This window comes from Mizuhopecten yessoensis, unplaced genomic scaffold (genome assembly GCF_002113885.1).
Source record: "Mizuhopecten yessoensis strain PY_sf001 unplaced genomic scaffold, ASM211388v2 scaffold1405, whole genome shotgun sequence".
NCBI classification, from domain to species: Eukaryota; Metazoa; Mollusca; class Bivalvia; order Pectinida; family Pectinidae; genus Mizuhopecten; species Mizuhopecten yessoensis.
Genome location: NW_018404030.1, coordinates 346,827 through 374,326, shown reverse-complemented (window position 1 = coordinate 374,326; position 27,500 = coordinate 346,827). Strand labels below are relative to the sequence as shown.

General features: G+C 35.9%; 1 protein-coding gene across 1 annotated transcript in view; it reads left to right on the top strand.

Annotated features, from left to right (window-relative positions):
* LOC110461561 (hemicentin-2-like) overlaps positions 1-27,500 on the top strand; it is an 88,319-nt gene that overhangs the window by 2,919 nt on the left and 57,900 nt on the right. Inside the window, exons 2-8 of the mRNA XM_021515082.1 lie at positions 1,682-1,794; positions 15,633-15,843; positions 16,998-17,129; positions 18,563-18,703; positions 19,102-19,389; positions 20,302-20,451; positions 21,909-22,034. Of these exons, the coding sequence (XP_021370757.1) occupies positions 1,682-1,794; positions 15,633-15,843; positions 16,998-17,129; positions 18,563-18,703; positions 19,102-19,389; positions 20,302-20,451; positions 21,909-22,034 (1,161 nt within the window). The remainder of the gene's footprint in view (positions 1-1,681; positions 1,795-15,632; positions 15,844-16,997; positions 17,130-18,562; positions 18,704-19,101; positions 19,390-20,301; positions 20,452-21,908; positions 22,035-27,500) is intronic.

Sequence of the window (27,500 nt, the reverse complement as noted above, 5' to 3'; positions counted from 1 at the left end):
TCGAAACGGAGAGAGAAATTCTCACACAGAAATCCAATATTGGGTAAGCCATAAGGTTATACGTAAAGACGGCGAAGTAATGTATAGTCAGTCTATCTACAAACTCCACGACAGACACCGTCCTGTCTGAACTGTACCAAGGCTATACATATGGAGATTTCTGATAAGACAAGACTTTACTGAGATAGCAATTAGCGGCAAGTGCAGCGTCTAATCCTATATATCATAATCAGCGATTAAGACTAAGCAGATCAACAAGGTCTATTTCCATGCATTCGTGTTTCCTATAATTTCTGATTCTTACTTATTTCGAAATTACCATTCCAACATGGCGTAAGATGTTATATGTTTTAGGTAAGGTGTTTGTGTAGTTCTTCAAATTTTATCTGTTAAGTGAAGATAGTTAATGGAGGTTTATTTTTTTGGTACCCTTCACCCCTGTTTCAAAAGGGTCATTTGGTCTTTAAACTAAACTTTGATTTGATGTTAACTTAGTTTTAACACTTTGCACTTAAATTTAACGATGAGCATTTTAGTACAAATTTTGTCAGTTTTACCTCCATCCCCTCGGTCCTCCAATGAAATAGACCTTACCTCTAGATCTAAATCTTAGCACTGAAGATGTGGAAAGGATAAGCGCCTGTAGATAAAAGTATATTTAGAAATTTGCACAACTTTATGGAACTGAACAGAACGTTAAGATAATTTGACGCCATCAGAATGTTTGATTTTGTCTGCCCCTTTCGAAGAACAGCCTCACCATACACATTTGTATTTGCCACAATGAAGGACAATGGATTTGATTAGGGAAAATGCGTTTCAACGTGTGCCAACTCATAACGCTGTAATGTTTGACATTGTTATATGAGCCTATTTGAAGTAATCTTATTCTTAATAAAGTAGGTCTTGGATTGACATATTACAGCGAAAACATACTGAAATGTTTTGTCTTAGATAGCGAGACGTTACATCACCTACCTTAACAACAAAGACGCTAAAATATCGTTAAGGAGGAGAGATAACACATATTTCACCAGCTCTCGCGTTGGCGACTTTGTTCAAATTTACAGCGAGTTTGAGCTCATACGCACTGTAATTCTGAAAAAAAACCGTCTCAAATACGTCATCACTTTATGCAGTGTAACCAGTAAGAGCGTCATCAGTTCTGCCATACATTTCATGGAGCGGTACACGGGGTTTAGCATTAGCTTTTCATGTTATTTATACAGAAAATGTAAGAGAATAGAAAAAGTACTCAACAACTCCTGTGTGATGCAGAATGAGAAATATCAACTCTCGGGATAAGGTTTTACGTTTACCACTCGGTAAAGCCTCGTGCTTAATCTCAAATTCTTTTACTCAGGTTAAGATTTTCTCTATCTACATCGCGCATGAATGATACATTTAATTTATCTCCGTACTTAATATAGAAATTCACTAAAACCAAATAGACATACCATGTCTTGAACACGCAAGGTCGCAATTGTAAGATCGACACTAAGAGACACCAGAAACCAAACACAACGGAAAACAGCATTACACTCAACCAAACACACAGTGGCGAAACCGGATATTCTAAATGTTGGTTCCTGAACCACATGTGGCCCCCGTCATGATGTATCCTGGCAATCTATGGTGATCTGGAAACATATATCTTTTTTTAATGTTGTTTGTGTTTTAGAATTTCGGGTCATGGCGGAAGTGACGTTTGAAGACACACCGAGGAACGTTACTGTTTTAGTCGGCGACACAGCCAAGCTTCCGTGTAGAGTAATCCGACTAGGGACATACCGCGTAAGTATAATCTTGCATTAATTGCCTCTCACTGTTGAAAGAAGGCTGCTAGGGCATGCAACCATATCCTATTTCACAGAGAAACAAACTTAGAGCTAACAAGCACATATTCACTTTAATTTCTGCCTATTAGGCGGTATATATACAAAATGTATTTTGGGTAGTTCAAGACAAAAGTAATCAATAACGCCTTGCACATTCGTATACAATTGTTGCGACGTTTATGCAAGCAAATATTTATTTATGATATTATTGGTAAAATCTTAACTGCTTGCATGTTTTCAATCATATTTCCATTTCCTTTACGATTGTCCATATGAATATATTAGCTCATTCTCCTTGTTCAACTCTTACCTTTAAGGAACATTGTATATCGAAAGTAACTACTGGCTTAGATGCCAAAACAGTAATCTAAACTAATTGCATATAACTAGGGGATCTGATTCCAGTCTTGGACACATCAAAGTTCTTATCAAGGTTCAGTATTCAGGGTTATGGCAAGCAATGACAAACTCGTTGTCAGTATACTTTGACCAAGTGAAATACTGAGCTGGGTGCCTTCAGTATGGTGTTTCACTGAAATAACACTCTAAATAGGCATCGCATTCTTACAATGGTAAGGAGGCAAATACACCAACATACCCTGCTTCCTGCACAAATACAATATCGGAGGCACGTCCTTACATGACCTTAGTTGTTAATAGGTAATTAAACTCCATAAAGCCAAACCAAGCAAAAATAAATAAATATGTGAGTAAACGTATTGATGATAATAATAATAATTCGAGGCTCTTATAAACCGCTTTATCAGAACCTATTTTATTTCGTGACTCGTACCTACAACCCTTCGGACACGAGCCAAGCGTCCTGCCGCTAGACTACCGAGCTCACAACATTCATAAACATATAAGAGAATGTTAATCATCAGATAAACGACACGGACAGTACAATGGAAAGAAAACCTATCACAGCTTGAACACAAAAGGCCAAAACAAGAATTCAGACTAGGAGAAAAATATCTAAAAACGTGTAAGCCACCCTGAATCCATTAAACATATCGGCGGTGAAATCAGAGGTTCTTAAATGATGAAAACACCAGGTGGTACTTGTCATGTTGCTTCTCGTCAAATACAAAAAAGTGTAAATGTCACCCACCATCTAAAAATAGCTTTAACAAGTACAGTATTGAATTGCTTAAACGTGGTAAAAGCTGAAGTATCATAGCACCGCATAACACAACATAAATCGTCTACTTACCTCGGTATTTACTTACAATATGACAAGTGGGACGTTTTCTACTTTTCGTGAAGTTTCCTTTTTTTGATAGTAACGTCCCTGCTATGTATTTACATATCGCAGTTGATTCGGTACCCAAAATCAGGCTAAGACGAAACCGGAGATTTTCTGCAGCGTAAGGTAAGGCTGCTTACGTTGAAAACCCTGTCTACACGTACGTGGTCCTTTTTGTAAATATGACAAACATACATAGGAAATATGAGGTATACTTGAAACAGATTGTGAATACAGTCATCATCATTAAAACCCAAAACAGCATCCCAACTCAAAGTTCACACCTATTTGGCGGCGAAACCAAGTTAACCTAGACACAATATTTGACACCCGTCTTGGCTAACCGCACAACTCTCTAAATTCAAATTCATATGTTGATCAGTAATGTAGGCACAAAGAACATAATTGAACACTATTTTATCACGCATCAATGTTTCTTTACAAATATCTAACTTCCAGGTACATGTATTTGTGTACCGTATTTTGATAAGTATGCCATACATACAGTATTAATAGATAAGTATGCCATACATACAGTATTAATAGATAAGTATGCCATACATACAGTATTAATAGATAAGTATGCCATACATACAGTATTAATAGATAAGTATGCCATACATACAGTATTAATAGATAAGTATGCCATACATACAGTATTAATAGATAAGTATGCCATACATACAGTATTAATAGATAAGTATGCCATACATACAGTATTAATAGATAAGTATGCCATACATACAGTATTAATAGATAAGTATGCCATACATACAGTATTAATAGATAAGTATGCCATACATACAGTATTAATAGATAAGTATGCCATACATACAGTATTAATAGATAAGTATGCCATACATACAGTATTAATAGATAAGTATGCCATACATACAGTATTAATAGATAAGTATGCCATACATACAGTATTAATAGATAAGTATGCCATACATACAGTATTAATAGATAAGTATGCCATACATACAGTATTAATAGATAAGTATGCCATACATACAGTATTAATAGATAAGTATGCCATACATACAGTATTAATAGATAAGTATGCCATACATACAGTATTAATAGATAAGTATGCCATACATACAGTATTAATAGATAAGTATGTAAATAAATGCAGATGTCACATAATGTATTAAGACTGTATACGATAAATTACGTAAATATTAGTAACAAGTAAAGTTTATTCTATGATTATGAAATTACTTAACTATTTACCTAATTAATTGTTTATTATTTATGGCCACTGGTATCATATAAATAAAAATAAAATCACATATGCTTACCCATTGTTTGTACTTATGCTGATATTGTTTGTGTTTGATTACAACACCTTTATTTCTAACATATTACAGTATAGATATCTCCCTAATCTGCGGCTGTAGATATTTTACAACCATCCAAGAGGTAGGAAAAAGAGATATGAAAAGTTAAATATATTCGTTCTGCATTCTTAATCGTCGATCTAAACGACTTTCACCAGAAAAATCGTACTTACAAATATTATTTGCATATTTACACATTACTTAAAATTTCATATTATGTTTATATACATTTACATATTTATAAAATATTCATATACATTAACAAATTCATATAAATATTATTTACATTTATATTTTTATATGATATTTTTATACATTTACATATCTCTTATAATATTTTTATACACTTACATATCTAATTAATATTTATATACATTTACATACTAATATATTTACTTTCTTGTAACTTGTCAATAAATTTGATATTTAATGCACAATATGCTTATTGTTTATATCTACACTGTAGAAGACGCCCTTTTATGACTTTAAATGTTGATAGAACGTTCAACAAAACAAAAGTAACACAGTAGAAGTTACACACAGACAACATGTGAATGACTCATGTTTTACGATTGCTGTAGTATCGTAGTCTGCCTGCTGTATGGACAGCGTTGAAGATATCCACGGTATGGAAGACTTATGCTGTCATATGTTACTTGTAAATCTCCGTATCTTATCACTTGCTCCTTTATGCCTACCCCATACAACTCTTTCAATATCATTCTAAATATAAGATTAAAGCAGACGGCCTTACGGCATTAGTCTTGTTTCTATCGCTTTCCTGGTGGGTATCCAAGACTTTTCATTTTTACAAAAATCCTCTTTAGATAACAAATCACACAAAAAGCCACATTCGTCCAGGGCGAAGTGTGATATTTCACAAATCTATCAAAAATACAGCAAAAAATCTGGAATTGTGCTTATATTTCCATTACTGTTATATTCCAGCCTCGAGTTAATATAGTAAAAAGCATTGTTAGCTTACTAAATCATTTGCTATAATTTTCAAGCTTGAATTTATTTCTAAGATGCTAAAAGTTCAAATGGTATCAAAGGACTTCTATGGCTTTTCTGTATTTGGTAGAGTGTCTTTGTTCATAAATTTCCCCCTAAATTTCTATGTACATTGAGCTAACTATGCAGTTTTTTATATGGCGTGTTTTTCTTCTTTAAGTATTATCATTTCTTTTGATATTAAAAGCCTGGTTAGCTTAACCATATTTCTTTTTAAAAAGATAATTATTTACATTTTATGTTATATTATTAATGCTACTGTACTATTTGTGTAACCGTTATTTATATTTACGTTTTTACACATGCATGAAATAAACTTTGTCTTTAAATGACAGGCGATTAAACGTGTTTAAAACAAAATCAAAATCTCCAATTTTGTCCTATATCTGATGTTAGTTCAGTCCTGTGTATTTTAGTTATCTATTAATATGTCCAAATGACTTGTTTGTCTATCATCGTATGGTTAATAAACAACATGCGTGCAAGATTAGAATGTCAAAACTGTATGCAACAGTTGTAAAGAAATTTGCTAGGCACTGTGAGACATATGTCTGTTTATTGTGCACAGGCGCTTGTGAATCAAGAAATAATTTCAGTTATTACTGTTTAATAGCGTTATACAAGTATTCATGTCTAGTACTAAAATGTAAAAATTGTTAAAGTTATTGAGCAAATTGCAAATAGATAAGTCGTTTAAGAAAGAAAAAAAAATATTTTGTGAATAAATAACTTTTAGCTGTTTCTTATAATTTGTACAAATGCCTCATTGAAATAACACAGGGCGTCGTTGTCTGGTTCCCAAATGCCAATGCTATTTTATCTGGCCTTACAAATATTGAGAACGATGCTCAGACCAGTTTTAGCCTGCGATAACAGAGTCGTTACAATCTTTATGAAATCTACTGGCTACAGATTATCCTAGAGTTGGGATGAAGTAGCATTTCTTAGACTAGCAGATCCAAGTTCTCAGATAAAGCTAAACATTCCGGAATTAAGTGGATAGGTTAAACGGATGAAGTTTACACTTGTCAGGAGCAAGTGAGAGAAAATAACCAGGACTCTGGTATTAAAAGTATTATTAGCTTTACAAGTTTCTCAACGTTCATTTTCAAGTATTATTACGACCTGAAATGTACTTTGTTCTAAAAGAAATGTGAACAAAACAATAAAGACAACAGATTTTAGTTACATGACTTAATTGTAAGAAAATTTGAAAAAAGAAAATTAATACAGATAATTGAATAAAGACTCGATAGGCTGATGAAGCTGTGTACGAATGGTCCCGGAAGTACAAATGTATCTTTTACTTAGCAACGATAATCCTCTTAGTAGCGATCATATATGTTACTTTATACTAGTACTTCCACCGGATATTGTGATGTACAGGACAGTGGCATGGTTTTTGTCAAAACTCAAATATTTTGTTCCCTGTTTATAGCAATCTGACAATACACTCTGACAACATTTTATTCCATTGAATGTTTACTTTGTTCTTTAAAATAATGTATATATCTCATCGTTATCATCCTTTTCAAACATCATCGCTTTACTTTCTGCAACCAAGAAGAGTAAAGTAAGATAATTTGTAATTAAATTGAATACATTTTGGAGCTTTTTCTTTTTTCTTTCTTTTAAATAACAAAGTTGATCAGAAGGCTTCGGTTAGTTTGAGGATTCGGTTGAAAACAACAGAAAGAGAGTACATTTTTTGAAGTAAATGTTGAAGAAAAATACTGTAATATTGCAATTGATATAATGACAATTACTCGTAACTCATAAAGAATCGCAACAACATTGTATGAAAAGGGAGATACGTCTACATGCTGTAGTACAAAAGGGAGATACGTCTACATGCTGTAGAACAAAAGGGAGATACGTCTACATACGGTAGTACAAAAGGGAGCTACGTCTACATGCTGTAGTACAATAGGGAGATACGTCTACATGCTGTCGAACAAAAGGGAGATACGTCTGCATACTGTAGTACAAAAGGGAGCGACGTCTACATGATGTAGTACAAAAGGGAGATACGTCTTCATGCTGTAGTACAAAAGGAGATACGTCTACATGCTGTTGTACAAAAGGGAGATACGTCTACATGCTGTAATACAAAAGGGAGATACGTCTACATACTGTAGTACAAAAGGGAGCTACGTCTACATGATGTAGTACAAAAGGTAGATACGTCTACATACTGTAGGACAAAAGGTAGATACGTCTACATGCTGTAGTACAAAAGGGAGATATGTCTACATGCTGTAGTACAAAAGGGAGATACGCCTGCATGCTGTAGAACAAAAGGGAGATACGTCTACATGCTGTAATACAAAAGGGAGATACGTCTACATGCTGTAGTACAAAAGGGAGATACGCCTGCATGCTGTAGAACAAAAGGGAGATACGTCTACATGCTGTAGTACAAAAGAAGATACGTCTACATGCTGTAGTACAAAAGAAGATACGTCTACATGCTGTAGTACAAAAGTGAGATATGTCTACATGCTGTAGTACAAAAGGTAGATACGTCTACATGATGTAATACAAAAGGTAGATACGTCTACATACTGTAGGACAAAAGGTAGATACGTCTACATGCTGTAATACAAAAGGTAGATACGTCTACATGATGTAGTACAAAAGGTAGATATGTCTACATGCTGTAGTACAAAAGTTAGATACGTCTACATGATGTAATACAAAAGGTAGATATGTCTACATGCTGTAGTACAAAAGGAGAGACGTCTACATGCTGTAGTACAAAAGGGAGATATGTCTACATGCTGTAGTACAAAAGGTAGATAGTCTACATGCTGTAGTACAAAAGGTAGATACGTCTACATGCTGTAATACAAAAGAGGATACGTCTACATGCTGTAGTACAAAAAGGAGATACGTCTTCATGCTGTAGTACAAAAGAAGATACGTCTACAGATACGTCTACATGATGTAATACAAAAGGTAGATATGTCTACATGCTGTAATACAAAAGGGAGCTACGTCTACATGCTGTAATACAAAAGGGAGCTACGTCTACATGCTGTAGTACAAAAGGGAGACACGTCTACATGCTGTAGTAAAAAAGGGAGATACGTCTACATGCTGTATTACAAAAGAAGATACGTCTACATGATGTAGTACAAAAGGGAGATACGTCTACATACTGTAGGACAAAAGGTAGATACGTCTACATGCTGTAATACAAAAGGGAGCTACGTCTACATGCTGTAGTACAAAAAGGATATACGTCTACATGCTGTAGTACAAAAGAAGATATGTCTACATGCTGTAATACAAAAGGGAGCTACGTCTACATGCTGTAGTACAAAAAGGAGATAAGTCTACATGCTGTAGTACAAAGTAGTACAAAAGGGAGCTACGTCTACATGATGTAGTACAAAAGGGAGCTACGTCTACATGATGTAGTACAAAAGGGAGATACGTCTACGTGCTGATGTACAAAAGGGAGATACCTCTACATGCTATAGTACAAAAGGGAGATACGTCCACATGCTGTAGTACAAAAGGGAGTTACGTCTACATGCTATAGTACAAAAGGGAGATACGTCTACGTGCTGATGTACAAAAGGGAGATACCTCTACATGCTATAGTACAAAAGGGAGATATGTCTACATGCTGTAGTACAAAAGGGAGATAGTCTACATGCTATAGTACAAAAGGGAGATACGTCTACATGATGTAGTACAAAAGGGAGCTACGTCTACATGCTGTAGTACAAAAAGGAGATAAGTCTACATGCTGTAGTACAAAGTAGTACAAAAGGGAGCTACGTCTACATGCTGTAATACAAAAGGTAGATACGTCTACATGATGTAATACAAAAGGTAGATACGTCTACATACTGTAGTACAAAAGGGAGATACGTCTACGTGCTGATGTACAAAAGGGAGATACCTCTACATGCTATAGTACAAAAGGGAGATACGTCTACATACTGTAGGACAAAAGGTAGATACGTCTACATGCTGTAGTACAAAAAGGATATACGTCTACATGCTGTAGTACAAAAGAAGATATGTCTACATGCTGTAGTACAAAAGGGAGACACGTCTACATGCTGTAGTAAAAAAGGGAGATACGTCTACATGCTGTAATACAAAAGAGGATACGTCTACATGCTGTAGTACAAAAGAAGATACGACTACATGCTGTAGTACAAAAGGGAGATACGTCTACGTGCTGATGTACAAAAGGGAGATACCTCTACATGCTATAGTACAAAAGGGAGATACGTCTACATTCTGTAGTACAAAAGGGAGATACGTCTACATGATGTAGTTCTACATACTGTAATACAAAAGTTAGATACGTCTACATGATGTAATACAAAAGGTAGATATGTCTACATGCTGTAATACAAAAGGGAGCTACGTCTACATGCTGTAATACAAAAGGGAGCTACGTCTACATGCTGTAATACAAAAGGGAGCTACGTCTACATGCTGTAATACAAAAGGGAGCTACGTCTACATGCTGTAGTACAAAAAGGATATACGTCTACATGCTGTAGTACAAAAGAAGATATGTCTACATGCTGTAGTACAAAAGGGAGCTACGTCTACATGATGTAGTACAAAAGGGAGATACGTCTGCATGCTGTAGTACAAAAGGGAGATACGTCTTCATGCTGTAGTACAAAAGGGAGATACGTCTTCATGCTGTAGTACAAAAGGCTACATGATGTAATACAAAAGGTAGATACGTCTACATGATGTAATACAAAAGGTAGATACGTCTACATACTGTAGGACAAAAGGTAGATACGTCTACATGCTGTAGTACAAAAAGGAGATAAGTCTACATGCTGTAGTACAAAGTAGTACAAAAGGGAGCTACGTCTACATGATGTAGTACAAAAGGGAGCTACGTCTACATGATGTAGTACAAAAGGGAGCTACGTCTACATGATGTAGTACAAAAGGGAGCTACGTCTACATGATGTAGTACAAAAGGGAGATACGTCTACGTGCTGATGTACAAAAGGGAGATACCTCTACATGCTATAGTACAAAAGGGAGATACGTCTACATGATGTAGTACAAAAGGGAGCTACGTCTACATGCTGTAATACAAAAGGGAGCTACGTCTACATGCTGTAGTACAAAAGGGAGATACGTCTACATGCGGTAGGACAAAAGAGGAGATAGCTATAAAATATAAAAGGTGAGATAATTGCACTCATCATTGTTTAAAAAAACAAAACAAGCTACATTAGTTTGTTCAAACCAAAACTCTACTTAATTGTTACTGTGATATATTGGTGTATCAAAATGCACTAAACACTTGGGTTTCTTATGCCGTTTATTCTGCATTTTAAAAACACTGCAAGTACAAAATACAACACATTACTCATTCACTCTAATCTCTCTCATAGTATATTCACATCAGGGGACATAACTCTTACATATACAGTGTACTTTAATTATCACAGTAATGTATACTAGTACATTAGAATAGATACGTTTTTCATTCAATGAGCCCCATATAAAAATATGATATTATTTTTACATTGTACGTATCATTAAAACTTACCTCCTTGTTTCATGATGTTTCACAAACTGGAGATAACTCTGAGATAACTTTGGCAAAAGAGGAAGTAACTTTGTACCAAAGTGGAGATAACTCCACATAATTTTGCATACAAAGAAGGGATAACTCCACATCATATTATACAAAACTTGAGATAACTTAAAATTTGTATAAAAGAGGAAGTAATTAAACATAATGTTGTTTTAAGTGGAGATAACTCTACATAATATTGTACAAAACATGCGATAACTCTACATCATGTTGTCCAAATTGGCGATAACTCTACATGAATGTGTACAACAGGGGTGATAACTCTGCATAACGTTGTACAACAATTGCGATAACTCCTCGTAACTTTGTTAAAAAGAGGTGATACCTCTACAAAACTTTGCATTAAAAGTGAGACAGCTCTACATGACTTTGTACAAAAGTGGCGATAACTCTACAAAATGTTGTAATAAGAGACGATAAATATATACAGTGAACAAAGACCGATTGATTCTTAGCTATGTTTCATTGACATCTTAGCTTTGTTTTCTTATATTCCCGTTTATTGTCATTGTATTTTCTATAGTTTATGGCTTTGGTAAGATTAAGAAGTTTTTCTAAATGTTTAAAGTTATATCTGATTATGATTGTGCATATACATGTATAGCATGGAATTAATATCTACTCTAGCCTTCTATTCTGTCTCTTCATACATCACAGACTGAAGCAAATTATAAGTATATCACTTAACTTTTGGACTCAAACACCCACGTAGATTTCGTAATGCTGTTTGCTTGACACGTCATGTCCGTTTCCTCGATACAACTTAACCGGGTACATGTTTACAAGAAAACATCTGTCTTCAAACAAGATCCGCTATAGGTTTCATTTACTAACCGAAGGTAATTGTTGATGTTAACCTTTATTCAATCTCTAGTCAAGGTACTACGTTTCGTAAGTGATGTAGTTCATTAAATGTAATAGACATTATACATGTAACCTTTGTTCGGCTTATCAATTTTCACGCCCTCTTCATATCGCTATATAGATGTTCTCGTGCGCCTAGTGATACGTGAATATAAATTATCCTTCCGCAGACTAAAGTCCTTTTAATAGAACGTTTTCTACCTATAATCTTGTAACAGATTTTAACAATGAAATTAAAATATGTGCAATATATTTATTGTTTCTTTGATACTTAAGTATCAAGGGAAACCGAAAATATAGGCTGTTCAAGAAATGTAGTTTTTCGGTCTGCAAAACAAGTGTTTGAGTTATTTTTTATTTATTCAAAATTTAAACTTAGCCATTGCGAAACACGTTTTAATGATGAAAACTTTAACAGCAAGAATTATATTTCTTTTGTGTATGCTTAATTTATAATAAACAAGGTGACAGGTGTTGACTGCTGACAGACAGACTTACAACACAGGGTTTTAAATATGCAGACTGATAAAGACTATGTACATATACAAGGATTATGGTCACCATCATGATTCCATAGAGAAATATGCTATTTCTGTGTATGGTATGTACGTCAATGTTGCTTCATTTTGCTCAGTATTGTACCTTGTGGTTTTGTTATCATGACCGAAGTTCTCGACGTAAGGACGTGACATCACTTGAATTTGACCTAGATTTACCTGGCGGGTGGCATCGATGAAGCAGAAGACGTTTACCCTTTTAAAAAACCTGGTCTTATTCTCTTGTAAACCTCCATTAAAATCTATGTGTGTAACAGTTCTGAAAATCACTTTTATCGTTTATTTTTAGAAACTTTTATATTTCTAAGTTCGTTATTTCATATCCTGGCGTAAATTCCCTTGAAAAAAACCCCATGATTATACGTAGATGTATGTGCGAAGATTAAATTTATTTGCAATATGACTTTATAAATAGAAACAAGTGATGAGAGATACTTCCGACAGAATATTAACGATAACTTTTCCTTAAGTTCCCACTGTGTTGACTTTAAGCCTGCCATAAACTTTGTATTTACAGGAATGTTTGGGTCCATCTATAGTATTTGTTTAGTACACATTTACAGGGTTTTTATGGTTAGACCGATGAAGACTCGCATTTTAATGTAGATATAAAATACAGGGAGTAACTGAATATCGCCAGATGTATTAACAACTTCAAGTAATGGTACATTTTCGCTATAAATAGAATCAGTCAGTTCCATTTTTTAGCTCGGTATCAATTTCAGTCGAGTAGTTTTTAATGTCTCGTTAATGATAAGCTCACCAATATATTCTATATCAAAACAGCAGGATCTGATACAAGTTATCCTAAGTTAGCTGTATTAACATATGACAGTACGTATACAAATATATAGTCTTTCTTACGACGCTGTACTAAATACGAGGCACAACTGACTGTATTAGTAAAAGAGTACAACTATAAATATACAATGTCTTTATACAGCTACTGTATCGGATACAATACACAACTATAAATAAACAATGTCTTTATACAGCTACTGTATCGGATACAATGTACTACTATAAATATACAGTGTCTTTATACAGCTACTGTATCGGATACAATGTACAACTATAAATATACAATGTCTTTACGCCGACTTTATCAGATACATGTACAATGTACACGTATAAATATAAAATGTTTTATTCCGACTTTATCAGATACAATGTACAAGTATAAATATAAAAAAAAATATTCCGACTTTATCAGATACAATGTACAAGTATAAATATAGAATGTTTTATTCCGACTTTATCAGATACAATGTACAACTATAAATATACAGTGTCTTTACGCCGACTTTATCAGATACATGTGCAATGTACAAGTATAAATATAAAATGTTTCTTACAATGACTTCATCAGATACAAAGTATAACAGTTATATACAATGTTTTACACCATCTTTATCAGATACAATGTACAGCTTTAAACATACAATGTACATCTTTAAACATACAATCCCTGTTATGCACCTATAAGATAGAGCTGACATGTACTTTAGTCTGACCTGTTCGTACTTTTACAGTTCTGTTAAATGTCAATACATGTCTACATTATTTAAACTACTGACGGTGGATGTAATCTTAACGAGTGGTGGCTCGAGATTAACCTGAATACGATTCCATACGGTTAGTTAAGTACAGATTTGTGGTACTTAAGGGTATATGCAACATAACTGCAATGTGCACTTCTTTTTCTAGCGAAGCTCAACACGATGAAATGAGGAAAACATAAGTGTAAAAAGCATTGAGACCCTTGAAAGTAGAATTAGACTAAGACCAGTAGTTCCGGAAGGGTACGCGTCATCTGCCACATCGACGACACTAACCATGTCAATTTCAATAAAATCCATGTAGTATCACAAGCTCTTGAATACCGAATACCAAGTTCAGGAGGGCATATACCGTCGACGAGGTAAATACATTTCCTGTTATTTAAAGACATCACATTGCCAATATTCATTGCATCTGAAAGTGAATTATTTGGCAAGGTTTTCATACCCATCAGTTCAATTCCTCAACCCCATTTGGAAATGTAAACAGGTAGGCCTGAAGAGAGGTACAGGGTTAAACAGGTAGGCCTGAAGAGAGGTACAGGGTTAAACAGGTAGGCCTGAAGAGAGGTACAGGGTTAAACAGGTAGGCCTGAAGAGAGGTACAGGATTAAACAGGTAGGCCTGAAGAGAGGTACAGGTTTTTTTTTCTATAAAAATGCCTGCCGTCTGCTTGAATATCTTGACATCAAATTCGAAGAAATATTATCTACCAGAAACTCAAATCGTCTCACGATTTTATTCTCAGAATACTTCATTTATGCCTGAGCCCTCTTTCTCAACAAAAAAAGGTCCAAAGTAGTTTACATTCATACATGCGTAACTATGAAGCTATGCATTGACCTCGTAACAAACCTTCAGTTTGTTATGAGGTCAATGCCGTGGTATAAGAAAAAAACAATTGGGGAGATAATGCTAAAATTTGATAATAATAATAGTATAAAACATTTGATATAGCGCCCTGTCTAACCAGAATAAGTCACTCTAAAGCGCTTTACAGTACATAGATATATAGCTTATACAATTCAATTGTTTGAGGAATTCGCAGGAGCTGCCTTATCAGGCGCTTACTACTAGTCTTATGTCATCATGCTAATATCTCCCTATGTGTGCATGCCTGCGTGTGTGCTGGAGATGTATTTGATCAAAACGTCTTTTGAATATCCACATACCATTAATTTCACTTTTGTACTTTGTAGTGTCTGTAACCCTAATTTACAATATAATGGTACCAGAGATGGTAGTTATAAGTTTAGATAATTTGTGGTTTGAGCAACTGACAGAACCAACGATAAAATGTTGTTTATAGATACATGTACACTTGTGAAGTTTCGGAATCCACTTCAATCGAGGTTGGTCCATATCATCATATCTTTAATCCGAATTAGACAACATTGTAATACAGCAGATAAACGTATTTCATAAAAGTGATAATATGAAGGAAAAATGGCTCAAATACAAACTAACAATGGAGTTGATAGCCTTTGTTTTTCATTGCTTTCCACAAGATCTATTCGTTATCTCCTGATTCCTATTGCATCATGCAACTTCCTTATGCATGTTTTATAGCCACTGATCACTTGTGGTCAGCATTGTTTCCTGTCTATTTAAGGTATTATGGATCAAAGAGGGAGACAACCATCCTATTTCAATCGGCCGATACATAATGGTAAGCGACAAGCGATTCTTCTCTACTGGCGGTTCGTCAGATGTTGACTGGGGTATAGCAATCAAGGACGTCACTTTTTCTGATGAAGGCACCTTCAGGTGTATGGTGAATTCTGAGGTCAGGAAAATCCGGGAGATCCACTTAGCCGTATTAAGTAAGTACATTTGTATATCATGTAGTAAACTATTGGTATGTCCCCCTTGTCTCCATTGACTTTTTCTTTCTTTCCCTTTTTAGAGTGGGGTAGGTGGGTAGGGGTGAGGGTGACTTACTTTGATTATTGAAAAACTAAACTAAAATCGCTCAATATTAAAGTTGTTTGGGAGTGTGAAGGAGACGTGTCACAGAAAATAATTATTTTTAGTATGACCCGATGTCGCCCCCATTTGGCGTTCAATGTGTTTTTCTTTTCAAGTTTTGTTGGCTAAAATCAGGATCAAGAACCTTTTGTCTTGACCATGTTTTACCTTTGCTAATTTTTGTAACTAAAACAACCCGTTAAGTTGTAATTCCTGGATAATAAATTAATCATATCGAAAGAATTGTGTTAACACATTTTTATTTAGTTTCTCTTAAAGGAGATATGTACCCCATACCTTTCTTAAACAAAAAAAAGAGATCTGCGTTACGTAAATTTACTTATTGCTGATTATTAGAACTTGAGTATTACAAAAATAAAATAAAAAATTGATAATACTCAGAATGCTGAATCATTATTATTATTTTTTTTTTTTTTTAAATTCATGAAAAACAAACTCAAACACAAAACCTTGGTATTAACAGTATAGATCAGAAAGGCAGATAACTCTAACACAAACCACGAGTATTATGTACATTTAAGGTAGCATATACCATAAAGACAGAAGATTTTAGCACGAATCACAGGTAAACTATAACATATATCATAAAGACAGAAGATTCTAGCACGAATCACAGGTATACTATAACATATATCATAAAGGGAACTTACTCTCAATGAAATCAGATGATATAATGCATAAAGCATAATCTATCATAAAGGGAGTTTACTCTAGCCAAAATCACAGGTACGTGTATAATGCAGATAGCATAATCCTTCATTAATTACTCTACTTTAAATCACAAGAATTATGCAAAAAGAGTCGTTTGTCATTAATGGAGTTAATGCTAACATCAATCCCTATAAGGTACGTATCATACACCATTAATACTAAAAACATTTTGGTCATATTAACATTCAATAACAAAACGATCACGGACCAATAATTTGCCGGCTGAGGAAGAGCTAATGTTATGTTAAGTTTATGACCTGTTGAATTGTCCATCCAGGTCCCCCAAAGATCACTAGCTTCTCCCCATCCCAACTGACCGTCCGCGCTGGCGATTCTGTAGAGTTGACGTGTCTGACCGAGGGGGTGCCCCCGCCAACTGTCTTGTGGTATGAAAACGATAGATTTACAGGTAAGTCCTTATCATAACAAATAACATTTTTCATGCTGATGCAGATTTTGACACCATGGTGTGCATTGCACATTATCATCGAACAAAGTCATGAAAAGAATTGTTATTCAAAACACAAATTAATGTTCGTCTGTTTTAGCAGAATCAGTACTTTGATAACCAATCCAATCAAAAGTGCACTCGAGATGGATACACTTGCTTGGGTGCTGGCTATTTTGATCGAAACACAATGTCTTTATCTGGATGTTTTGCAGCAGTAATCTGGGATTATATATATATATATATATATATATATATACAAATAATACAGGCTGTGGATAAAAAGGATAAACCGAAGAGCGAAATCGCCTGTATGTTTTATATAAACCCCTGCAATTAGTCTGAAATGGCAAACGCCGTGATGTATTTATATCTTTCCGGACATTGTTGCTCCCAAACGTCAGCTTTTTCGTTCTGGGTGTCATGGCTACAGCGGATAATCTTTTCTGTTAGTTTTAGTTATACAAATCGTGTAAGAATAAATTGCTTTCACAAAAATACCGACAAAACTAGTCCTGATGTTCAAACAACACTCAACCAAGTCATTATGTCAAATGTAGTCGCTAAAAACGAAGTACAAAAACACCCTATTTTTTCTATTTATTTTGTTGATGCCAATAGACAAACAAAGCAAATTCCGGATATAAATACTACGCATGAACGTTTCGTCCATTTGGAATTAATTAGAGGTTCTAAGGTTGAAAAAGGTGAATATTTATGCCAAAACTGAACCGAAAAGTGTGAACTATTTAAACATCAACACTGTATCACCTAACATGATAGATGCCACAAGTGATGTCAGAAACATGTACACTTCCTGAGCACGTGGATTCCCCCATTCGTGTTAGTGTTTGGGGGTGAACAGGATCTGTCTATTCCTTGAAGCTAGAACGAAAAAATGGCACACGAAGAGTGAACTCCTGACTGCCTTGAGGCTGTCAATAGTCGCCTCCGACGACGGAAAGTTATCTCTTCTAGCCTCTAGATAGAGAATGATCCCTTTTCCTCAAAACAAAAATCATTAAAAGCAAGGTGACATGTTGCCATTAATAAACCAATGAGAATTATTAGTTATATATAGGATCAATAAATGGCAATTCGTATGTAGAGTTGCACGTGTATGTAACTTCTAAGATGAAACAGATTCATCATTATTAAATAGTAACACTTAGCATAAAAACTGCATGGCGGTACATATACATGTAGTTGTAATTTCCATTTTAGATCGCACCTATGTTTGCATTTAGGGTCAGACAAAACAATCTTTTCTCCCCGGAAGTACGGATATCTCTACCAAAGGGAGGTTCACGATGTTTTTGTTGTTGTTGTTGTTTTTAAATTTATATTTAGCCCCATCATCTTTGACTTTGGATTTTATTGTTTTGAATACGAAGGTGAAATGACCGAAACTCTGCTGATTCCGAACATCACGGGGACCATGGGTGGCAGGTACCTGGGCCATCGGGAGTACGAGTGTAGGGTGGACAATGGAGTACCTCCCACGCGAATGCGAAAGATCGAAGTGACAGTCCACTGTAAGTGTAGATATCACGAGCAACAATTCTGCGTTAGAAATTAGTTAAAATGATTTATATTTAAATTATCAAGTCCCCTTCGTTTTCGTATCGGGTTTGTATTTCCATCACGGCATTGTCAGGGGCGTAGCTAGCTCTTAGGTCCAGGACAGGGCACTTGGAAGTGGGATAAGTGGGTGCATCAAGCAGTGAGTTGTTTTGTTTTGATCTTTCTGATTGAAAATTTAGTGGATTTACCTACGTACCAGCGTATAGGCAGAGTCGGACCTGATTGTCTGTTGCCGTAGTAGGTATATATTTTTTCATTTTTGCTTCACAGAATGTAGCTTTTTTATAATTTTGCATAACCAAATCTGTTAACTGCTATTAAGTTGATTAAATGTCATCTTTGTTCTTAGTTGCGCCGATCCTGCAACTCATTACCCTAAATGACACAACTATTCCCGCCGGAAGTGACGTAAATATGACGTTTATCTGCATGGGAAATCCAACAACGTTTGTAAATTGGGATCATGGCAGCCAGGCCTTACACGAGGGTCAAGATAGACACGCATTTGAGACTAAAAATGGCATCGTCCGCTCCTTAATTATTAGAGGTGTGAAATCCGACGAGTTTGGATTGTACAGAGCTCAATGTACAAACGGATTTGGAAGTGCTGAGGCAAGGTTCCTAATCAATGAAATGGGTAAGATTTTTTTTTATCTGAAACTGATTTAAACTCTAAGCACCTGGCCCGAAGGACAAAGTAAGGCAATGCATTGACTCGGCGTTCGTCGTCCGCCCGTTCGTACATCGTCAACTTATCCTTTAAAATACTACTTATCCAGAATGGATTAATGACTTTTCACCAAATTTTATCTGGATCATTATCGGGAAAAAAGGGAGACAACGATATGAACTGTAATCAAATATACAATTAATAGGCATGAGATTACCACTCAACATGTTAAACCATATAGAGAGGATATTACACTAGTGTCCATGCATTTATTAACAGAGTTAAAAATATTGATACGACACCATCCTTCAGCCAAGTGTAATATCAAATTATTGAACGAGTTAAATAAATTCAATATGAAATTGACACTCATGAACGGTTCCATTTATCACATACCATTCAAAATTTAAAGATAAAAACTTCAATCACAATTATGTGGTTTCAGCTGAATCTTAATAAAGATGAAAATAGAAATGACAAAAACTATTTCATATTCGTTAGAAATCAAAGTAAATGTAAAATGTGGTGTAGTAAAGAAAAGAAGTAAAGTCATTGGCGTAGAATTATGTTCCCAAGGGTTTGACCAACCGCAGCACCTTAAGGTTATATGACACTTTTGAAATACCATATTTATAACATGGCCGTATGACATAGTTAAGTGGGTCTATTGTGTGATAAATACATTTGTTTGACATGAGGATTTTCGATATTCGATATTATACAAATCATTTCGAAATGTTGTTTTGTCTTCATTATTTTGATGGGTTTATCACATGACTTTTTTTGTATGTCATAACCAATAACAACTGATATGGAAAGGTCATGATGTTATTGAGTTTTTTGGATAATATGTTAATGACCTTATATTGTATAATTCAGTACCTCCGGATATCGACCTGACACGATCCAGCAGAAACCAAACTCTCTATCTTGGTGACAGGCTGGAGATGGTATGTTACAGTACATCAGATAGTGCTGAATTTTCCTGGTATAAATCGGCGGATCTAAATATCAACGGTACATCAGAACGTAAGTCTGGTCATCCAAATAACCAATGTGAAATACACCTGTGAGTCCTGCTTTTATGTTGTTTTTTTGTTTGTTTTTGTTTCTCTTTAGATTGATGCATTGATGTTTTTTTATATTTTTTATATTTTTTATAATTTTAACGGATTTTTTTTTATTATTATTCTATATAGAATGACTCGCTTGCTTTATAGAATTCGACTTTCCATGTGTAAAAAAGTAGATACATGTAAAGCACTGAAAGAGGTTGCTGCAATGTATATGTTAACACACCAATCAAATATACGTACTTCAACCTTTTGTAATATTATTAATTTATTAATTTCAACAAAGTATGAGACCAACGCCTTGATTCACAATCGTCCTTTAATTTGGAGATATTTAATTAAAAATTGTGTATAGTAATCATGGAATTAATAATAAGTTATCAATAGGCCCATTTTCAACTTTTTTAAAGGATTTTTGTTTGTTATTTTTTTTATATCTGTTATTACTTATTTTACAAACTTATGTTTCGAGTTATTTCCCTTTACACTCCGCTTAGCTTCGAGTTATTATATTTTTCTGTCCCTGAAGTACTTACATTTTTATTACGATTGAATTAAGTAAACAATGTTAGATGTACTTTTCTGTGTTTACAACTGCTTATTAATTTTCTGAAATCATGCACGTTCCTTTAAGTTTTATAAGAACTATAAAAAAATCATCTGTTTCACATGTATAAATATTGGGAAATAAAACAATTCGTTAGCTTGTATTCAGAGTAGGATACAAAACTGACACCTTAATTGCTTAAATTGATATGAACTGAAAGAATATGCAAAGAAGATAATGAACCATTTTAAAGAATAGTTTGGGTCAAGTTATTATTCTTAATTGCTATCATGCACATGAATCAGTAATGATCTCTACTATTATCTTCATATCTATCTCACCTGTATCTATCTCACCTCTATCTCACCTGTATCTATCTCACCTGTATCTATCTCACCTGTATCTATCTCACCTCTTACGAAGTGTTGGACGGCGTTACACAACTGCTGTTTACCTCGGTAAACCAGCCATCACGAATTCAGTTGTCCCACAGTTTAGCAATTGTCACAAATGATATCAGTTTTCTTTTTAATGTTTCAAGTTTTCAAAAAAAATAAAAAAATTACCAAATGCAATACAGCATATAGGTAAAAACGTCTGTTTATCTCGAAGTTTATAGGTTGGCGAGATTATTGGGGTTCTGCTGTAAGGTGAATCGAACGATTTTTTTGTATCAAGTGTCAATAAGACATGCTTTTACCTTTCTGTATCATTTTTTATTTTAATGTTAAAACGTCTGTTTATCTTAAGGCTGAGGATGGCAAGATTATTGCGGTTCCGCTGTAAGGAAAATGGAATAATTTTCTTTTTGTATCAAATGACAATGATGCATACTTTGACCTATCTGAATGATTTTCTGATGACAGTTCCTGTAGGATCGGGAAACACTTTTACTATTCCGTCTGTCCAAGCCTCCGACGCCGGACTGTACGTGTGTATGACTGGGAATATGGCTGGATTTACAACTCACCACATAGGTGTCTTCATACGAGGTAGGCCTGCATATGTTGTCAACCGTGCAGGTACACGTGCATCGGTGTTATCAGAATGTATTTAGCTGATAGTAAGCATGTCAATATGGAAATTGATAAAAACAAGTATTGTTTTTTCGAAATATCATTAATAACTTTTAAAAGCAAGGGATGAAACTATTGATCAAGACATTTCGTCTTATTAGTGAAAACAGATAAAGAAATTGGGCATATACGATGTAAAGAAGAGCATTAGAGTCACGAAGAAAAAAACATATTTCGTTCGTTCGTGAATGTAACTCGAACTTTTGACTTAATAAGCCGAGGTATATAGACTTAGTATGAACATTGTTTTTCTTACATGGCCCCTTATGCTCTTCCGTATGAATGTGATTTGAAAAATGCCATTTTGTTTTTGCTTAAAAAAAATCAAGAAATTTTACACAGCATGGTTATTATAGTATGTTTACTAAGTATGTTGTATATCACCTTATAGGGACAATTAAGTGAAGTCAGTTGTTTTGATCACCGGAAATTCGAGTCGATACTGAAAATTTATATCTTCTAACAAAAGTTTATGTAGTTGATAATGACATGACCTGAAGTCAACGTCCAGTATTATCAGTTTCATCTTTTGGGAAAGCCTGTGATAAAAATAGCTACGACCGAAATAGCGCAATATCCGGGCCTTTCAGTGAGAAGTAAACATGTACAGCACTACGCTGTCGACCGACAACAGATCTAGATGTCAGTTAGGAGTCTGAGTATACACAATACATCGCGAGTAAGAATTATAAGTATCATTATATATACCTCTAATCAGATATTTCTGTTCTCATTTGGAATTGAATAAAAACGAACAGGTTCAATTAGAGCATGCACGCATTGCGAGCAGGGAGAATTTCAAACCGCAAAAAAAACACGATATCAATAGGTTTAAACGTAAACTAGATCAGGCATTTATAACGATGTTTTAGATGCTGTTGGAAGATGATTTTGATGCAGAATAGATGCATATACTTGAATTCAGAGAGGCTAAGCGAATAAAATGAGAAGTTTCCTTCTCTCCTCGGCTGGAAAGACATTTTTGTTAGCTAGAAATTCACCGACTAAAACGTGCGGCTGTACAGTTAAGGACTTTCCCGTTACTGATTAAAAACGCCAAGAAAACATTGTCTCTTGTCCATTTCTCGACAAGAATTGTTCATAGAGAGTTTTATGAGTTTTGTGACAAGGTTATCAAAACAACTTTCTTCACTAAATTGTCCCTTTAAATGTTTAAGTATAGATTTATATCACACACACAAATATTTAATGGTTATTTGTGATTTTTGTCCTTTTGTACAACTCTGTCTTTTTAATGACTCTTATGCTTATGACGTATGAAGCACGTGTAAATGTGTTTGCTTTATTGCATGATTGATGCAGTACATATAATATACTAACACTACTAGAATCCTAAATGATATTCGGGAGACATGACGTGTTTATACAGCGATGCGGTTGTGACACTGATACGCGCGTCCGTGATGCAGATCAAGTTTCTAAAGGTAAGTTAATGAGACAATTGTTTTATACACACAGCATATATAGGGTTCAATGAATATGAACTGTTAGTATCTACTAACCATGATCAATAAATGCAACATAGTTAATTGTCAAAGGCAGGTCATGTTATATTTTGACATCACATCATAATTGTATATCTACGCCATTAAACAGTTACGTTGGCATGAAATGATGATATTTTTTAATCTTTTTCTTTCGACCGATCAAACGACATCAATAAGACTGATATGGCTGATAAAAAATGTTATAATCTTTGAAACAAACCTTCTTTAAATTTAACAGTCATGGAAGTCTCTGGTGTAGTGCTTGCAATGTGACAGTGATCCTTACATATTACCATTACTAGTGAAATTTGCACCGTAGATACATGTGAGTTTGTTTTTAGTCTCTAACTTTACCAGAGCCTGGTCCACATACATCCCCGCTGCCTGTAGTCCTGCTTAAAGACGTCCTTAGCGCTTTATAAACATCAAATACGTATGTACAACAAATAATGGAGATTTCTGTTGTAAATTGTTCTTTCAAATTCACATTTTCTTATTAGTCGGGGATCCAGACATCCAAAAGCTCAATAAAAAGGGTTGGGCCTGACACGGTCTGATATACTTTTTAAATGTGTTCTTTCTATTGGTTTGGACATAAAGGTGAGACAATTGACAGGTCTGCTCTGTCGGAAGCTTTGCGAAAAATAATTGTGGCCAATTTTGTACATGCATCCCCCTATTTTATAGCAAAAATATGACAAATATACATTTTTGTTTCAAATCAATTGTAGGTGGCGATGGTCGTCATCACATGCATTCCAGACCAACGTTAGACATGTCTTGACCTAATCAAATAGGGAAATATGTTTAAAGAACATTCAGAAATGATTTATAATTATTGAAATCCCAAAATAGCGCCCCGATTTTAATAATTTGTTCATATTTTCGTCTTTACTTCACTGGTAATCAAAAAGGGATGATGCTATCACATCATACAATATATCAATATGTTCCTCATTCATGTCAGGCACTCCACACCGATAATTAGGCTTCAGTTATAAATATGGAATGTGTTATGGCGATTTTGCTACCCCTACCCCCAGTTTCAAAAATTGCGGTCGCTGCGTGATAACTCAGCATGATGTCATAATTTGTGGGGTTTGTTTAATCATTTGGATAAGGGCATTATAGTAATTACTTACATGAAGTAAATAGTTAATTTAGGGGCCATAAATTGTGCATGGCCATGGGAAATATACTGTGAATTCATTTATTTTCGTGGGCTCCAAATTTCGTGGATTGATTGAAATGGACAAGTTCGTGGGTACTTAAATTCGTGGATTTGCCAGTGCCTAACAATAACAACACTAATTAAGCATATTTCGTTGGGACTTTTAATTCGTGGATAGTGCTATCCACAAAATCCACGAAAATTAGTACCCCACCAATAATAATGAATTCACAGTACGTAATAAAATAGTATTAAACTCAATTATTTGAAACAAAATGTTGTTTATTCATTCATTCAGTTTTATCGGAAATAACATTTCAAGTGATATTACATCTTTCTATGGTATGCTAGACCTTTGTGACACCTACTAGCATCAATACGTATGTTGCCGCAACAACTACACTGTGCCTACATCAATACTTACACCATTTATATTACTCGTACAGCTCGTGATCACTACTGATTTCACAATAACGCAGTACGTCAAGAGATCAAACAAATCACTTCTGACTTGAAGAGTCTGGATGGTCTGAAACATGCTCAGGTGTACAGTTAGTCACTATCACTGCCTTCCACTGCCAGTTCAACCCTTGAACATTTGTTTGGGTCTCCAGCGCACAGGCATGCGATCACACACTTCACATTTGCTTTAGCACAGGAACATCCTCGTCCACACTTGCTCTTCTTGCAACGGCAATATTTGGCCCGTTTAAATTCAGTCGGCTTCGGCTGCTTCAACATCATGGTTGCCACTAACTTGTCATTGACCAGGTGTCTGCCAAAGTATGTTGCAACGGGGTAGATTGGCTCAGACAAGTGTGCTCGTTTGCACACAGCCACCTGATGAAGGGATCTGAGTAGGTGCAGCCGGAAGGCATCTTCAGTTGGTGGCAGAGATCGCATGTCACCCTTGATACTCGCGAAGAGATGAGCCCGCAGCGCATCAAGGGAGCCACCGAAGTCACTCCGGTCATAGAGTGCCATGATGTACCGCCTAGCTGCTGTGACAACTTCTTCCGTCACCTCTAGGCTTTCATCAGGGTCGCCATATCTGGCAAGTGGCAGCAGGTGTCCAATGTTGTCGATGGCCGCTTTGTAGGCTCGCTTCTTCCCTCTTCTGTAGAGATAGCTGACTGTGTCACACCCGGTCAGTATGTAGATGGTCAACAGGACTGATGTCAGTTGGGCAGCATCTACATCACTCTGCATGGCAAGAGATGTAGCAATGGCATGGGCAGGCAGATATATGTCCATCTTTTTCACCCATAACTCTTCCAGTTCAGCGAAACGCATACTATAGTAGATGCACAACATGATGACATCTGTGTCTGTTGCCATCACAACAACCCGCTTGTGATGAAGGAATTGTACACAGTATGTAATGTGAGCGAACATCCGTGTGTCCGCCTCCTCGTGCTTCACACAGGAAAGTTCAGGGAGCTCTATCTGGCAGTTCGTTGATAACATGACTGTTCGGCCAGGGTCACGGAAGACTCCTCCGAGAAGGAGTGTACATCCCGGAGGAAGTGACTTGTGCTGTGCAGTCCATGTCTCGCCCATGTAGTGCAGCAGGTTTGCTTTGTTATGGGGGTTTTGAACAAAGCCTTTCCACTCAGGAATTGCAAGGGCATCATGAGGCTTGTACTCTTTCATCTTGCTGGGATGTGTCTTCTCTCTCTTTTCGCGCTCCTCGCTTTTCAGGCTTTCCGCTGCAGTGACATCATACCGGTCCCCAACAAAGTTGATGCAGTCACAGCTGTCTGGTTTGGTGCTAAGAAGCTGCTTCAGGTAGTTCTCTTGCAATTCGTGGAAGGTGCTGCTTCCAAGTTGTTGGCATCGCTGAATGAATGCCATGGCGTCAACTACCAACACGACTGGCTCATCTGATGGGGGTAATTTGTCTGCCTGCATCCAGGAGTTGCCAAGGGACGACTTGATGGCAACCAGGTAGTCAGCCTTGTTGCCTTTACGCATCGCATACCCCTGATCAAGGCTCGAATCAGGCTCAAACAGGGATGCAGGACAGCTCGTCCATTCATGGCTGAATATCTCAACCTTCTTCTCTTTATCCAGATCTTACACAAAGTACAGGTTTTGTACAACTGCACTTTCTTCCTCATATATCTTCTTTGCCTTCTGTGCCATGGACAGTGACTTCTTTGTCTGTGCTGCAAATGTGGCCAATTTCACAGGGACTACTTTCTCACTCTCCGTTTCTCGTGCTAGGGCCAATGCCTGGAGTCCTTTTTTGCGTGCACTTAGCAGGTCTTCAGATGCAGCTTTGTAGCCTGTGGAGATGTACAGCAATTTCTGTTCTTCACACAGGAATGGGTTAATCATTTGGATCTTGATGACATCTGTCACTTTTTCCATACTCTCTGCATCTTTTGTCGCTTGCCTGTCAAAGTATTCATGATGATTCTGGGCACACTTGTCTAAGTGGGCCATGGCCTTCGTTTGCTCTGATACAGCTGTCAACACTGGAAGAGCACGCAGGTATTTCTCCATGGCTGCTGGCTGCTGACTGATGCCAGTGAAGAGCTTTGTTTTCGCATCACGGTTGTAGGTCTTCTCTAGCGCCATATCTGTCCAGACACCATTGAATCTGCCCTCCGTCTGACGTACGGTGAACTCTCCATCGTTAAATACCTTGGCAATGTCCGGTGCCAGTGTAGGGAGCCCTCTCATCGCTTCAAGGTAGTG